Raw genomic sequence first — 17,527 nt, 5'->3', positions numbered from 1 at the left:
GGAGGGAAATCGAGAATGCTACTCTTTGTATTTGCAAATACGAGCTTCCTCGTGGTCTTAACTTACTTGATGCCCTCGATGTATATGTAAACTTCTGAATTAGTATCTTAGAATAAATCCATGTTTATGTTGGCACTATAAGAGATGTTATGGAGAATATGACAATTTAGTCTGAGTATTCTGAAAGTGTTGTAAAACCAAATTCTCATGAACGTGGTAAATCCGGTGTAAACAGTATGCTTAGACCGGGGGAAGGGATTTGGTTGCGTCTGCAAAGGAAAATTTATAAAAGGTCTAAAGAAAATGAAGTGGGAATAAAATTGACTCAAAAGAAATTTAGCACCCAAAAAACTAAAATCTTTCATCAATTTTCTATTTGAACAATACATTATGAATAATTGTGGCACGATTACTATATATATACACAATTAAGATGTTATCATTTATAAGACTTTTAATATTAAGTTGGTTCCTAGAAAGTCATTTTCCTACATTCCAATTTTGGTTGCATTGCATAATTAAAAACTAAGCATATTATCGCAGATCTACCAAAAATTGATCTTTCACGCATGGTGTGTATTTTTTAGATTTAACAGTGCGTAACAAATCCTAGCAAGTCGAGTACTCATTATATACATGCATGGTGTGTATTTTTATATTAATACTAATCGTGGAGCCTGTGCGTTGCACGTGATAAATTTAATAATTGTTTTGGAAGAATTTTATAATATAGTGTTTTAAACATTTATATATATTAATATACATCATTATAATTTTTATTTCCTTTAATATTATTATTTATGAGATTAAATAATAACTTTGATCATAATCTAATAATTCTGATTAAAAAATGAGAAACTGAAATTATTATGTTAGTGTATAAGATATAAAATGGGAAAAAAATTGAAAAATTCACGTTTTTAAAATTGAAGAGCTCACATGTACCTTAGCAAAATAATAGACATTTTTGGTCTTTGACATTGTCAATACTTGTATGGTGTTACATTGTATTAAAAATTGAGCTTTTGAAAAGAAATATTTTATAAATTTGTTCTTAAAATTAATACACCCAAAAGGATAAAATTAATTCATCTTTTATTATTCTTTTCAATTAATACATTGAAGTATATAATTACTATATGTATATATATGTATACCATGATGATTAAACTTCCAATCAGAACTATCAAGCATAATTAAATCAAAAAGACATTATTAACGGAGCATAACCATCTCTCCGTTTGATTGTCTTCCTCAACTATACATATGGTGAGCAGCTAAAACTATATATATATATATATATATGCAATTGGAGTTGGAAAGATAAATAATAATGAACTTCAATTAAATAATGTTGAGTCAAGAATAAAGGAATTTAATTATGAAATTTGCACACGAAAAATTATAGACCAAGCAATATATAAATTTAGCAGAATTAATATATATATATATATATATAGTTTCATCCAAAAGAAATAATATATATATATATATATTTATATATATGTATATGAATATGTAGCTTGCATGCAAGTGAATGAGATGCGGATACATATAGAATTACGTGGAAAACCATATTCGATAAAAATTATATGTACGGCTTGGAGGGAGATCTTTCTTTCATATTTTTCGAGACTCACCTTACAATATGAGATTAAAAAGTCAAAATAAATTATTTTAGCCCTCATAAATAGAAAACTAATTCTTAAATCCCTTTCACACTCATGTCACGTCGTATCACAATGTGATAAAAAAATCAATAAAAAAGATCCTATGCCGGATTAATCGTATTCTGGGCTGGAGCAATGAACCTAAGCTTCAGTCATCATGTATTGAACAGAAGCAAAAGCCTCAGTAACAATTGGACGGTAGTAAAAAGTCATAGCAAACCCCGTAGCTGCTTGTACTAAAAAACAAGTGAGCGTAACTCCTCCTAGATAATAAAATATATTGACATGGGGAGGAAGCATAATGGTTAAATTTGTAAAAAGCAAAAAGCACAGGAGATTCGGTAATGTAAACCTCCAATCATGAACCTCCAGCACACCTCGATTTAAAAGGAATATATTGAATTTATATGTAGAGAATTTTGGATATTTATTACCTGATTTGGAATTTCCAATACACTTAGTTGATCCGTAAAACTCGACCGAAGTAAATTGATTTTGTGCAATTGATGACGGTTTGATATCGTTGACAATGAGAGACCGTACTGCTTTGCGTAGGTTTTTCGCCATTCTTTTTTTGAGTGTTTTTTCATAATTACTGGGTGTCCTTATTGAATTCCACTTTTTGTGCTGCTCTTTGTTATGCTTTTTCATAAGAAAATTCTCTTGAACGCGGCAGATCCGGTGTGAACGGGATGCTTAGACGGGGAAAGGGATTAGGCTGCATCTGAAGAGGAAAATTTATAAAAGGTCTAAAGAAAATGAGGTTTTAATGAATTGGATTCAAAAGGCTCCAAAAAAACTGAAATCCCTAATCAGAACTGAACACTTTAAGAAGTAAATCTGATTTTGATTTTGTGCAATTGATAACGGTTTGATAAAGAATTCCAAAATAATCTGTTGATAATTATATAATCAAATATAATTAATTTTGGAAGATTTTCAAGAGATTTTATTGATAATTTTGTAATGGAAAATAATAAAATAAAAAACTTTAACTCAAAAAATTTGAGAATATCTCATTCAGAAACGGAACGTTTCGAGGGCATTTGGCTCGGTTCGCCTTGTATCTATGTATAAAAGATGATGTAGTGATGAGTTTTAATTCTTTTTTATTTGGAGATTGGAGTTATTGATAGTTGGACATTTTTGGGTGGTAGAAAAATCAGCGATGTGGACTGTGTCCCCTAATCATCTAAAATCTAATTACGCCTGGCCCCACTCGACCTTTATATTTGTCGTTTGCTTTCCGTTTGGTTTACTTATAATCATGATTTTAATTTTAAAATTTATTTATTAAATAATAAAAATATACATTTTTCAAATTAAATTTATAATATTATCTCTTTTTTTTTACAATTAAAATTAAAATTAAAATTATTTTAATTTTGAAACCAAACACCCCTTAATTTTCCTAAAGAATTGATGAGTGACTCACACCCGCCCACAACCTTTTCCCCAATACCATTACTACGACAGTGTGAATGCATGGGAAAGAAAAAGAAAATAATAATAATAATAATGTGGGTTTGATCTCTAAAGCTGCCGTGTGAAAAGAAAAGAAAAGAAAAGAAAAGAGAAAAAAGGGGACCACTCTGCTTTGTATTGTGAAAAACGGGCGTATGTGAAAAGAATCTTCTTTCAAATTATGTCATCGTCTGCCTTCTTCATCGGCAACGACCTCGATAGTCCTCGTCCCAACACCAGCGTGTTATCAACGAGCTCACCTCTGTCTTATCTTCTGGGATCCGGAGACCAGCACGCTTGACTCTATCGCTAGCTCCTCCTCAGTAGCGGCGGCTCGCCACCGTGCCCCTCCTCCCAAGCGTGATAATACTCAAAGGTAACTGATCAGGCGAACTCATATTTTGGACACTAAATTCATCTTCTGGAACTGTTACCGTCATCATTTTCAACTTTCAGTCAAAAGACCCAAATGGCGGATATCGCGAACGCTGTGTTTGGCGCTTGCCTCACGTGCTGGGATCGCACGGCGAATTACAGAAGGTACATCAAGAGTCTCGGTGACAATTTGACTACCCTCGAGAGCAAGATCGGAGAGCTGGGCCATGTCTATGATGACGTGGACCGACTGGTCTCAACAGCTGAAGAAGGAGATCGATGGATCCGAAAGCACGACGTGGCTGGCTGGTTGCACAGGGTGGAAACCCATAGGGAGAAGGCCGAAGAGATTCTGGTCAAGGGGAAGGATATGATGGGAACGAATTGCCTGTGCGGACTCTGTCTCAGCAACTGCCGCTCACGTTACAAGCAGTCGAAGCTTGCCGAGGCAAAGGGAGTCGAGATAGAGACTGCGCTGGTCGAAGGCCGTAACTTCAAGGTCAAGGAAGATGTTGCCTACGAGCCTGCTGATCCCCCGATGTTTGAGATACCTCTCGAGCCGCCAGTGGGCTTAGATTCCAGCTTTGAGGAGGTATGGAAGTGGGTTCAAGATGACAGCGTGAGACGTATAGGGATATATGGCATGGGCGGTGTGGGAAAGACCACCCTCCTAAAGAAAATCCACAATGAATTCCTGGGAATTCGGAATGATTATGATGTTGTTGCTTGGGTTGTGGTGTCCCAACCAATTGATCCTACAAAAATTCAGAAAGCCATCTGGGATAAATTGAATCTCCCTAAATCGGAATGGGATCGCACCAGTGAATTCGATAGAGCTCCCAAGATATTGAACATCATGAAGAGAAAGAGTTTTCTGCTCTTTTTGGATGACGTATGGGACGAAATAAATCTCTTGAATATTGGCATCCCTTATCGCGGTCATCAACGGCAGTCAAAGATCATCTTCACAACCCGATCAGGGGAAGTATGTGGTCTAATGCAAGCTGAGAGGACAAAGAAGATTGGTTGTTTGCCACGAGATAAAGCCCTCGAACTATTCCGAGAGAAGGTGGGTGAAGAAACTTGGACCGCCCATGTTGAAATCCCAAGGCTTGCCGAATCTCTAGTTAAAGAGTGCTCGTACTTGCCGCTTGCTCTTATTACTGTAGGGGCAGCTATGGCCGGTAAGAAGCATCCCGATGAGTGGGGACGAGCTATTAAATATTTGGAGAATCGCCCATCAGACTTTACAAGAATGACAGAAAGGGTGCTCTCCGTGCTAGAATTTAGCTATGATGCTTTGCCAAATGAAACGCAGAAGAAGTGCTTCTTGTATTGTTCAATATTCCCAGAGGATTATGTATTTGATGTGGATGAGTTGATTGATCTATGGATGGGGGAGGGCTTTCTCAGCGAATGTGAATGTTCACATGAAGCACGTGATTGGGGAATCGATATAATCAGATACCTCATACGTGTTTGTTTGTTGGAGGTAGTTGACGAGGGTATTGGCGAAGATTTTAAAATGCATGATGTAGTTCGAGATATGGCTTTATGGTTGGTATCTGAGCATGGGCAGAAGAAGAATAAGATAGTATGTTTGGAAAAGCAGAGGTCCTTTGAGCCGAAGGAATTTATGAAGTGGACTAATGCAGAAACAATTTATCTCCAGCTTGGGTATCAAAAGATGGAAAACTTCGCTGTAACACTCCCGGCTTTTTCCAGTCTATCTACTCTGATAATACGAGGAACCAGCATGAATACATTTCCGAAAGGATTCTTTTCTTCCATGCCATTGTTGAGAGTGCTGGATTTGTCATCCAATAGTGACTTGGAAGATTTACCTAATGATATTGGAGCACTAGTAAATTTGACGTACCTTGATTTGCGGTGGACAAGTATAATCAAGCTGCCTGTGGAGCTGAAGACACTGACAAAGTTGGTGTTTCTGCTTTTAGATGATAAATGTGATGTTCCGAGGGGACTGATCCCAAGTCTTCCATCCTTAAGAGTGCTTTGGATGTCTCGTCCACAAATAGATGATGAGGGAGAAGAGCTCAATGTGATTGAGGAGCTGATGAATGGCATGAACAACCAAATAGATGATGTTTCCTTGCATTTAATGGTTGCCGCTGATGTCCAAAAGTTACTCACGGACTGTCCTCACTTGCAGAGGTGCTTAAGACAACTCGATCTTACAGAGTGTGAGGGTTTGCGGTCACTTATAATCCCGAAGCCATCATTGAGGAGAATGGAGAATCTGAGAGCTCTAAGGATTTGGGAGTGTGGATTGGAGGAGATAAGCGTAGTCAAGGGAGAATCATACTGTTGCGGCGGTGAGACTGGAAGAAGTGATGGATCTGGATCTCCTCCTCATCCTCTTCCTTCTTCTTATTATCCAGAACTAACTTCAACTTCAAGTTGCCTGGAAAGTCATAACTGCTTCCGTAGCCTCAAAAAGATAGTCATCGGGGATTGTGATAGCTTAAAAGAAGTGACAGCTGTAATTTATCATGCTCCCAGCCTTACCTACCTCGCAATCGAGCACTGTGACGCGATGCGGGAACTGATAAGTGGGGATGTTGAAGATTCCCGCGTGGTCAGAACGCTCTCATGCCTCATCCACCTTCAGTTAACAAATCTTCCGGAATTGGAGAGCATCTGCAAGAGAGGTCTGCCCTTTCCTTCGCTGAAATCATTACTGGTTATGGAGTGCCCAAAACTGAAGAAGCTCCCACTGGATAGCAAGAGCAGAGCCGGGGCAAGACAATTAAGCCGAATTGAAGGAGGAGAGAAGTGGTGGGATGGGTTGCGGTGGGATGATCCCGAGACCAAGCAATACTTCTCTACCAAGTTTGTCGGCCGTTGATTCCTTTTCCGAATAAAATTTCTTTCTCATGGTCATCCATCCATCCATACATATCTATGCAAGAGGGCCCATGAATGATGACACGCACACGGCTTCTTAAAATTTTAGTATTGTGATATAATTTTGCGAGAAACCAACAAAAGAGTTTGTTGTTTTTTATATATAGATATAGAATAGAATATTATGTTGAATCATAACATTTTGGACATTCTATTTATGTATAATAACAAATTCTATTTCATTGGAATCTGGACTCTTCCAGATTGCTACATCAACAACTAAAATTTTGCAAACTTTACATAATATTTTATACTGAGAAGATTTTATACATCACATCATTATTTTATACTGAGAAGATTTTATATTCTTTTATCAAGAAAATATTCTTATAAAGCTAGATTATTATAATTAAATATATTCATAAATTTTCTCATTTAATATTAAGGAAATTAGATGTATAATGGAACATACAATATATATAGACGTCGTTTGATATATATATACACACACATAGAATTAATCACATTTGAAAAGCATGACATTTGCACTTTTTTTAAATATAGTATAACTTTTGAAAAATGCACAGAAAAGTATGACTTTTGGATTTAGTTGCGCATCTAACACGACGACAATTGTAATGGTAACGGCCGATGTGAACTTAATATTACCACGTGACACAACATGATCAGTTGAGTAGACCCCAAATGCTTTCATTTAATTTAAAATAATTCTAAAAATAAAAATAAAAATAAAAAAGCAAAAAAGAAAGAAGAAAGGGGAGCAGGCCGACAGTTGTGGCCAAGCCGGCTGCCACTACCCCCCACTGTTGTGGCTAGCGACTCTGATTGAGATGGTGGTGGTCGTAATCGAGGCCAACACTGCCAATGTGGCTAGGGGCCCCGATTGGGAGGGTGGTGGCCAAAATTGGGATTCCTACCATTGGAATCAAAGAACCCTCAAATCATTTGGGGCTCCTTCAATTCCAGCAGTGGGAGACCAATTGCGGCCACAATCGCTGACCCTCTCCCCATTTCCTCTAATTTAGTTGAATCTCCCTTTCTTTTTTAATTTTTTACATTTACTTTTGATTAAATAAAAACATATGGAGTCAACTCATCCAATCATATTGTGCCACATGACATCGTTAACTCCACGTTAATCGTTACTGTTAGAATTGACGAAACTAATCATGTTAGATGCGAAACTAAATCTAACGATTGTGCATTTCTATACTGTTTTTCAAAATTTGTGCTATATTTAGAAAAAAGTGAAAATCTTATGCTTTTTTAGGTGATTAACTCATATACATAATATTGTGGAATATTTTAATGAATAGGAAAGGAATATTTCATATTTAATTTTTAAGGAGATAATTTTCATGTGTATCTTATTATGAAAATATTAAATTATAAGAAAATTTAAAAATATGCTCAATATAATAATATTTACTAATTTGCAGTTAATAATGAGATAATTTATATGTGCAGTTTCCTATTACGTTTTCTTAACTCATAGGATAAAATCCTATATATTGTGTGATATACAACTACAAATTTCGTATTCCATGTCCTCCACCTTCGAGCTCTCGCTTTAGGCTTTTCTCTCCCTTCAAACTCTAGTATCGTCTTCCTAATATATACAAGCTTATGTTTACATGCAATTTGTCATACTTTATTTTGACGCGAAATCGCATGTTCTTACATTAAAAAAAGATAGTTGAATAGTTTTAATCTTTTTTTTAATCTAAATCCATGTAATTATGTTTATATTTTTTTAGGAACAATTTATTGTTGAAAAATCAATTTTGGAAATAAACTACTTATAAAATTTATAAATTAAGCATAGTTGTTGTATTAGTATTTTTTCTGTGGATCATACTTTTGTTAGCTGATTAATTTATACCATATTTTTTGAATTTCTTTTTTTATAAGTAATAGTTTTTTAAAATTTCAAATATAAGAAAACTAGATTAATGTCACACTACGCACGGGTCTTTATTAAGCTCCTTAATTAAATTTTCGTGACTTTCACAATAAAAGATTATTTGATATAATAATGAATATTATAGTATGCAATTTTTAGCACGTGAGTGGATTTAGTAGATGGAGATAGAGAGAAGTGGGAGAGGGAGAAATAGGTGGAAAGAAGTGGGTAGTTATCTATTGAATTTAATGGCTCTTATAATTGAAGTATAATAAGCATGGACATTTTGGAAAGCTACTCGATACTAATTATTATTAATTTATTATTGTTGTTGTTGTTGTTGCTGCTGCTGTTGCTGCTGCTGCTACTATTGTTATTGCTTTTGCTACTATTGCTGTTGCTATTGTTGTTGTTACAGCTACTGTTGTTGTTGTTTGTTGCCGATGTTATTATTGTTGTTGTTGCTGTTGTTTAGGATTATATTCTACTATTAATTTAAAGGCATTTTTTTAGATATTTACTAAAATGTTATTAAAATTTTTAGTTTCTTTTAGTTAATCCTGTACAACACACAGGTCATCATCTAGTATTATAATATGTTAGGATTTGTTATATAGCTAGAAAAGTGTCACGAAAAATTTATAAATTATGCCACAATTTAAATATATACGATTAGTGACTGAAATTTATGATAAGAATAGGAAGACAAAATATGATTACAAGAGAAAAGTCTATCATTGCTTAGACAAAAACATATTAGAACTCATCATGAAAAAAATGAATAAAAAGACATTTTTAGTCCTCAACCTTTTTAGTTTTTGTCGTTTTGGTCCTAAACCTTTTTTATGCCATTCTCAAGCTCAACCTTTTTTCTTTTTTCATTTTAGTCCAACTGTCTATTTTCCGTTAAAAAATATATTTTTTATCCAAAAATAACTTTTAAAATAATAATGTTCTTAAAAAAATATAAAAAGTGAAAAAAAGGCAACTGCCCCGACCGAGGGTAGGGGTGCCCTTGCTGAGACACCAAACGCACCCCCTTGATTGAGGTTAGCGGCCGAGGGGGTGTGTGTGTGGAGCGGGGGGACACCCCCTCAAATTGAGGGAAATCAAATCTTTGCGTAAAAGGGTGCCCCCGCCGGCTCCCCCAACCCCCTCCCCCCTCCCCCTCCCCCCTCCCCCCTTCCTTCTGCCGTGGCAACAGGGTCAATAGAATCAGGAGGCGGTGGTCGGCGGGCCAGTCTCACCTCCTATTGAGGTAGCTGCCTTTTTATGTTTTCTTGGTTTTCTTATACTTTTAAAATTGTTATTATTGTAAAAATTAATTATTGGACAAAAAATGGGGTTTGTAGCAGAAAAATAGATGGTAGAACTAAAGCGGCTAAAAACAAAAACAAAAGGTTTAGTATGAGAATGGCAAAAAGAAAATTTTAATATCAAAATGACAAAAGTACAAAAGTTGAGGAAAAATTGTCTCTTTCTCTAAAAATTTTATCAGGGATTAAAACTTCACAGAAATGTCAGAGAAGAATAGGAATTGGACACTTGAGTTTATCAATTGATTTAATGAAATTTAACTCATTTTATTATATTATTTGTAATTTTTAGATTGATTAGTTGAGATCTAAAAATTTATTAGTTATGACGGTGTTTATAAATATATATATATATATATACATATATATGCAAACTTTTATAATAGTAATTTTTTGTTTAAAAAAAGAAAAAGGCATATGACAACATAGCAATATCCAGACACTCCAATAACACCAACTTTATTGTAATTTTTCCACAAATTTTATAGAAATAAAGGTTGCACTTAATGTGATTTTTAGAGAAAGAAAAGAAAATACACGTGAGTGTGAAAATGATACCCTATGCACTTTTATAGGATTTTCTCTGGATGAATGTAGGAAAAAATAAAAAGAATGGACAAAAAATGAAAATAAAAAAGAATCAAAGTTTGTAGTTAAACTTAACAAATGAGAAAATAAATGGTTGAAAATGAAAAAACAATTAGAAGGGGAACACCCGGCTGCTTTTGCTTTAAACAGACCAGAAAATTGTTACTTCACCTGAAAATTGGGCAGAATTTTCCCCTAAAATTCCTGATAATTAAAAACCTACTAAGTGAAAAATAATAATATTTATAAACTTCCAAATGCAGCAATTATCTCAATCAATTTAACCAGTTACCTCAATCAGTAAGTCACATATAACGTCTCAAGGGAAGCACCTATAATCTTCAAAAAGAATTAGAGAGAAATTCTCGATACAACCCAACAAGCTATAGGATAATCAGATGTATCGACAAAATACTCAAACTTAGTTTCGGTATTAAAATGGTTCTCTCTAGCTCGTCTGATATTATGCAACAATGAAAGCTTGAAAATGAGCAAAAAATTAAAAAAAGAAAAAAAAAGGGAACATGTGGCTGCTTCTGTGTTATAGGACTGGATTTAGTTTAAGATTATTCATCTAGAAAATCATGACCTTACACTTTTTTCAAATATAGCATAATGAAAGAATAGTACAAAAAAGGCACAACTTTCAATATAGTTATGATTCTTGCACGACGTCAATCATTTCGTCAGATGTAACGGTTGTAGGTACCATGTCGCACAACATGATTAGATAAGTGGGTCCCTCACGTTTTTATTTAATTAAAAATAATTGTAAATTTTTTTTTAAAAAAGAAGAATTTTTAAAATTTTAAAATAAAAAGAAAGGAGCGGATATTAATTAGCCACGGGGTGCCGGAATTGAAAATCCCTCAATTTCTAGACTCTTTTGATTTCGACAATGGGGCCCCCAATAGAGGCCACTACCCACCTAATCTGGGCTGTCAGCCACAGCATATTGAATCAGCGACTTCAACTGGGGGCACTGTTATTAGAACCAAACCAAAATTAGGAATTGAGAGCCGGCACCCTCAGAGGTCCGATCTGTGTAAAGACCCAATATGCAAGATTGAGCTGTTGAACCCACGAAATCACTCGATTTCTAAGCAAAATCCTTTTGAACCAGTTGATTTAATGGGTTTGCTTTATTTTTTAATGAGTATAAATGTGTTGGAGTAAAAAATGTAAAGGTCGTGCCTTACTGTGCAAAATTTTCAAAGGTTGCTTGTTTAGGTTGTTAATCATTTATAGTTTATTAATACAATATAATATAATATAATATAATATAATAAATTTTTAGGATAATATCGTAAAATTATACTAAACAATGATTTGAGGTTTGTCTTTCCATTAGGGCGAGTGGGGATGTTTTTCCCAACCGCACCCTTCTTTATTTTACTTTTTTCTTAATCATTGCCACTTTTTGTTATTTAATTTCTCCGACGTATCATATTCGGTATTCAAAACTCGATAGGTCCGACTAATTGGTCTTCGAGTAAGGTTTGTTCACTATCCGGTGAAACCTTTACATTTGTGGATTTTCTGTATTCATAAAAATTGAATGCGATAATTCACTTAAAGCATTACTATCACATGAGCAATTATTTTATCCATTTAAAATAAGAAAAATAGAGAAGAGGAAACTATAAATAAGGTGCAAAAGAGATACGGTCTTTGTATAGAGTTAGGCACATTTTCTAACTATTTCCATCTTTGATTCTCTCATAATCTATATATGTGCTAATTAATGATTTTAATGTAACATGAGTTCCATCGTAATTTCATCTTCACAAGGACACAAGATTTTATATATCATTTTAGGTGGTATTTTAACACCTTATTTAGAAAATCTGTGTATGACTTTTATTTCTTATTTTCAAATCAAATTTTCTTTAATTATTTTCTCACAAGTTAATATATGAGATTTTCATATATACAGAATACTCGTTGCTAATATTTCACAAGTAATCCGGTTATTGACAATCACATCTAAAACATTTGATTAATGGGTGATCCTGTTCAATGAACTCAAGTATCTAAACTGAAAATCTTTGGCCACTGTATAATTTTTTATTCCTGTGAGTAGGATTTCATAGTTCATACGCATATAATGTATGCCTTATGAAATATAGTGCAATAATTTAATAAGATAATTCAAGACCACAATCATAATATGTACTCATGATAAAAGTCTAATAATAATACTTCTTACTAGTTAAGCATATAAATAAGCTAATTCATATAGTTGAATAATTTATAATTGATTCAAACAATACCTAATTGAAGTTGTTGTCTCCCGCCGCGAAGCACGGGCCTTCTTGTCAAGTATAAGCTATTATTGTACTCTTTATATAGTTATACATGAAATATTTCAGTATTTTATAGAAATAATATGAAGTGTATTTGATATCAATTGCACTCTCCAAGTATCGTATCTTCACATAAAAACATACATTATCAATTAGTTTAAGGTTATTCACCTAAAAAATCATGAGCTTACACTTTTTGTTAACTACAACACAACTTTCAGAAAATAGCATAGAAAGACACAATTTTTACACTTTTTTCCTAAATATAGCACACCCTTTGAAAAACAGTATAGACAAGAACGATCTTTGCACTTTTTTCTAAATATAGTATGATTGAAAAATAACAAAAAATGGCCCGACCTTCAAGTATAGTTGCGATTCTAGCACAACAACAATTATTCTGTCAAATGTAACGGTTACAGTTCACGATTGGATAAGTGAGTCCCATATGTTTTTATTTAATTAAACATAATTGTAAAAAAAATAAAAAAAGAAGATTTTTTTTTTCAAAAAAAGAAAGGAGCAGATTGTAGATAGCCGCGGGCGGGGTGTTGGAATGGAAAAGCCCTCAATTACGGGGCTCTTTCGATTTTGATTGTGGGGGCCCTGATAGAGGCCACCACCCACCTCATCAGGGTCATCGGCCACAACAGAGGTAGTCAGCTAGCCCAATTGGGGGCACTATTATCAGAACCGGACAGAAATTGGGAACCGAGAATCGACACCCTCACCGATTCGGTCTGTGTAAAAACCCAATATGGAAGATTGAGCCGTTGAACCCACGAAACCGCCATATTTTTAAGCAAAATCCTTTTGAACCGATCAGTTTAATGGGTTTAAGGGTTTGCTTTTATTTTTTAATGAGGTATCAAATAAATGTGTTAGGAAAAAAATGTAAAGGTCGAGCCTTACTATGCAAATTTTTCAAAGGTCGTGTTTTATTTAGGAAAAATACAAAGGTTGCTTGTCTAGGTTGTTAATCCTTTATAGTTTATTAATATAATATAATAATTTTTTAGGATAATATCTTAAAATCATACAAAACAATGATTTGAGATCTATCTTTCTAATGGGGGGAGTTAGGATTTTTTCGCAGCAGCACCCTTCTTTTTTTTTTTTTTACTTTTTTAATCTTTGCCACTTTTTGTTATTTAATTTCTTTGATTTGTCGTATCTGGTATTCAGAACTCGATGGGTTCAACTAATCGGTCTCTGAGTCAAGTTTGTTCACTATCGAGTGAAACTATTCCATTTGTGGATTTTATGCATAGAATTAAATGAGCGATTATTTTATCATTGTCCATTTGAAATGAGAAAAATAGAGAAGATGAAACTATAAATAAAGTGCAAAAGAGATACGGTCATGAGGTCCCTCTTTTCACTGGGGTGAGTTGGGATGTTTTTCCCAACCACACCCTTCTTCTTTTTAAAATTTTTTTTTTATCTTCGCTGCTTTTTGTTATTTAATTTCTCCGATGTGTGGTATCTGGTATTTAAAACTCGATTGGGTCCAACTAATTGGTCTTCGAGTCAAGTTTGTTAACTATCGGGTGAAACTTTCAAATTTGTGGATTTTTTGCATTTACAAGCGCTGAATATGAGAATTCGCTGAAAGCATTACTATTACATGAGCGATTATTTTATCAGTGTCCATTTAAAATAAGAAAAATAGAGAAGAGGAAACTATAAATAAAGTGCAAAAGAGATACGACCATATAGAGTTAGGCACATTTTCTAACTATTACCATCTTTGTATTCTCTCATAATCTATATGTGCTAATTAATGATTTTAATGTAACATGAGTTCCATCGTAATTTCATCTTCACGAGGACACAAGATTTTATATACATTTTAGGTGATATTTTAACACCTTATTTAGAAAATATGTGTATGACTTTTATTTCTTATTTTCAAATCAAATTTTCTTTAATTATTTTCTCACGAGTTCATATATGAGATTTTCATATATACAGAGTACTCATTACTAATATTCCACAAGTAATCCAGTTATTGACAATCTCATATAAAACATTTGATTAATGGGTGATGCTGTTCAATGAACTCAAGTATCTAAACTGAAAATCTTTGGCTACTGTATAATTTTTTATTCATGTGAGTAGGATTTTATAGTTCATACACATATAATGTATGCCTTATAAAATATAGTGCAATAATTTAATAAGATAATTCAAGACCACAATCATACTATGTACTCATGATAAAAGTTAATAATAATACTTCTTACTAGTTAAGCATATAAATAAGCTAATTCATATAGTTGAATAATTTATAATTGATTCAAACAATACCTAATTGAAGTTGTTGTCTCCCGCCGCGAAGCACGGGCCTTCTTTTCAAGTATAAGCTATTATTGTACTCTTTATATAGTTATACATGAAATGGTTCAGTATTTTATAGAAATAATGTGAAATGTATTTGATATCAATTACCTTCTCAAATATAGTATCTTCGTAGAAAAACATACATTTTTATATATCATTTATACAAGACATTATTCGGTGATCTTACTTCGCCACATGGCATGAGGAAAAACTAATTAAATTGTAATAAACTAAATAATAAGTGTTAATCACTCGATTAATTGTGGTAAGTCTTCTTAATTGAAAAAATCTTATTGGTTCTTCCTCGCCGCATCATTATGAGGTAGGATCAATTAATATTTTCTCAAGACTTTCGAACACAAAATAATATGCATTATATGTACACATATTTACACATATTGAAATGATATATGTTAATATCGGATTTTATGTGCCTATGAAGTTATAATTATTCTAATGTTATTTATCACTTACAATATTAAAAATTCTATTAAAAAAAGTTAAAGAATATTAAAAATTCTATTAAAAAAAGTTAAAGATTATATCTGGGCATTACCCATGCAAAGCCCAGGTTTTCACATGGTTTTTATCAATTGATTTCAGCTTGGTTTGAAGAGTTATTGCTGATGGGCAAGTACTGAAATAAAATTACTGAAAAATGATTGTTGATTTTAGAATAAATTTAAGTGTTTCGAAGAAATAATTTAAAATCGCTGAAAGTAAGAAATGAATTATTATTGGCAGATTCTATGATGAAACGCTAATTTATATTCCATGGTGCGATGCTATTTTTTATAGTCCTTCTAATATTGAAGATAACATTTCCTCCTATAGAACTTTCAATTTCGTCGCAAATCCATCGAGCTATATATAAGGTCAAATAATTTATATGTGCAACCGCTTACATGTCGAAATTAGTATTGATGATGTGGCCGGATTATAGTGGACCGTTTTTCTTTTGAAACTGGTTTATACGGTCCGAAAGCAAACCCTAATCTCTACTTCAACGGGAAATTCCCAATGCGAAGTTTCTGCCAGAGCACGATATTTGATCGTTATGATTGCAATTTAACAATCATGCAATTTGTGAGCTTGAGCTAGCTTTAGTTGTTTATTTCTTCCTCTATTTTTTTTTCCATGATACTCTATTAATTTATCCGAGCATGGAAGAAATCAAACAGCAAAAAGTTACATCTACGAGATTTTAATGATTTTGTCCATAGCCAAGTCCCTTAGGATTTTAATCCATGAGAGGAAGCTGAAGACTCTACGAGATTGATTGGATTAACTGTAGTCTGTATTCATTCTTATGCTGATGTGTTATCCATTTGGTTAGTTACCTTTCCAAAGCTGTTTATTGTTTTGATCCAAATCGTTATATGGAACAGGTGACGCTGGGGATTGGTTCTGGCACAAATAAAAGTGTCGTTCATTGTAGTTTGCAGGAAGATCAGGAGAACCTGGAGGTTAAGCTTCGCCGAATTATAGAAAACGTTCCCGTGCCTGTTAGCAACACCTCCGGTAGCTCTGCTGGTTCCAGTTCCGGGCGACTTTCACGAGGTTATTTGATTTTTCTAGAAGGTGAATGGCAAGCTTTGCATGGTGTTCGTCTCGTCTGAGCTTTATCTCTCTGGTGAATAAATTGATGAAATATTCGCGAGCATCAACTGTCGTTCTGAGCGTGCATTCTGTCAGAAGGACATGTCTTTGCGATCTTTGGCTCTTCCATGGATGGGTGCCGGCTTTCTGCTTGACACTTCTTTAGTAGAGTGAGGATGGGAAAAAAAAATCTGAAGCAGGTTCTTAAAGGTGGAGACACTAGATTAGTTGATAAGAGGGAATGGACATCTTACAAGTGAAAAGAACTTTGAAGATTCTGCTGAAGGTTTTTGAGTTGAGACGGTGAAGATAGAATCCATTAGTGGGTGTCCCACAGCGAGCAAATATAGTTACTGGTCTGGTGGTCCTGTCGAGTATATGAAAATTTTTCCATCGGAGTTTAGATGTGAGGAGCCATGGAGAAGGGACTGTGATTGCTGAAAGATTCAATTAAGAACAAAAAAGTGATTGAAGACCAAGTACAAGGTCGTGGACTACCTGATTTTCTTTTTCTTCTCAGTACTAGTAAGTGCCACATAGCCAGTTATTGGGTGCGGCTTAATCATTCATTTGAGCTTTCACCTTGTGATAGTGATTATGTTTTGGAAAAATATGGAGCTTACTGTAGAGTTTATCTACCACTCCTTAGGTTGTCATCATTGATTTATTTTAGATTATTTTAGAAGATGTTATGGAGGTTTATCCAAGTCATAGATAAATTTGGTGGAAGAATCATCTCAGTAATGCCATTGGAGTACTGAAGCTTGTTTTCTTTGTAGAGAGATGGGACATTTGAAGAGTGAGCGTCTGTCTGAGATGCTTCTCTGTTGTTAAGCAATTGGGAAGCACCGCACAACCTTTAGGAAATCCATATTGAACTGACGCTCTTGGAGTTTGAGGGGCAACGGTTTGCCCACCACTCCATTGTTTGCACTTGTTCTTCATTCTGCAAGATGGGTATTGATTACTGAAATCTTGAACTGACTACTTCTGTTTTTCTTCTACTGGCTTGTAATATTGTCAGATTTGTTGGGTTTCTGTCTATCGGCTTATGATTTATCAACTGTGGCTTTT

The 17,527-nt window shown here is 34.1% G+C and overlaps 1 protein-coding gene across 1 annotated transcript; it reads left to right on the top strand.

The window, feature by feature from the left end:
* Nucleotides 1–1,543: 1,543 nt before the first annotated feature.
* Nucleotides 1,544–6,545, top strand: LOC116189758 (disease resistance protein SUMM2-like). The gene is made up of 2 exons (XM_031519475.1): nt 1,544–3,510; nt 3,591–6,545. The coding sequence occupies exon 2, from the start codon at nt 3,604–3,606 to the stop codon at nt 6,376–6,378; it is 2,775 nt and encodes a 924-aa protein (XP_031375335.1). The 5' UTR covers nt 1,544–3,510; nt 3,591–3,603; the 3' UTR covers nt 6,379–6,545.
* The last annotated feature ends 10,982 nt before the right edge of the window (nt 6,546–17,527 follow it).

This window comes from Punica granatum, unplaced genomic scaffold (genome assembly GCF_007655135.1).
Source record: "Punica granatum isolate Tunisia-2019 unplaced genomic scaffold, ASM765513v2 Contig00012, whole genome shotgun sequence".
Taxonomy (NCBI): domain Eukaryota; kingdom Viridiplantae; phylum Streptophyta; class Magnoliopsida; order Myrtales; family Lythraceae; genus Punica; species Punica granatum.
Note: the sequence above shows the minus strand (reverse complement) of the source record. Positions and strands in the feature narration are given on the sequence as shown.

Coding starts and splice junctions, on each gene's coding strand:
- LOC116189758 (XM_031519475.1), top strand. CDS start 3,604: ATGGCGGATATCGCGAACGCTGTGTTTGGCGCTTGCCTCACGTGCTGG.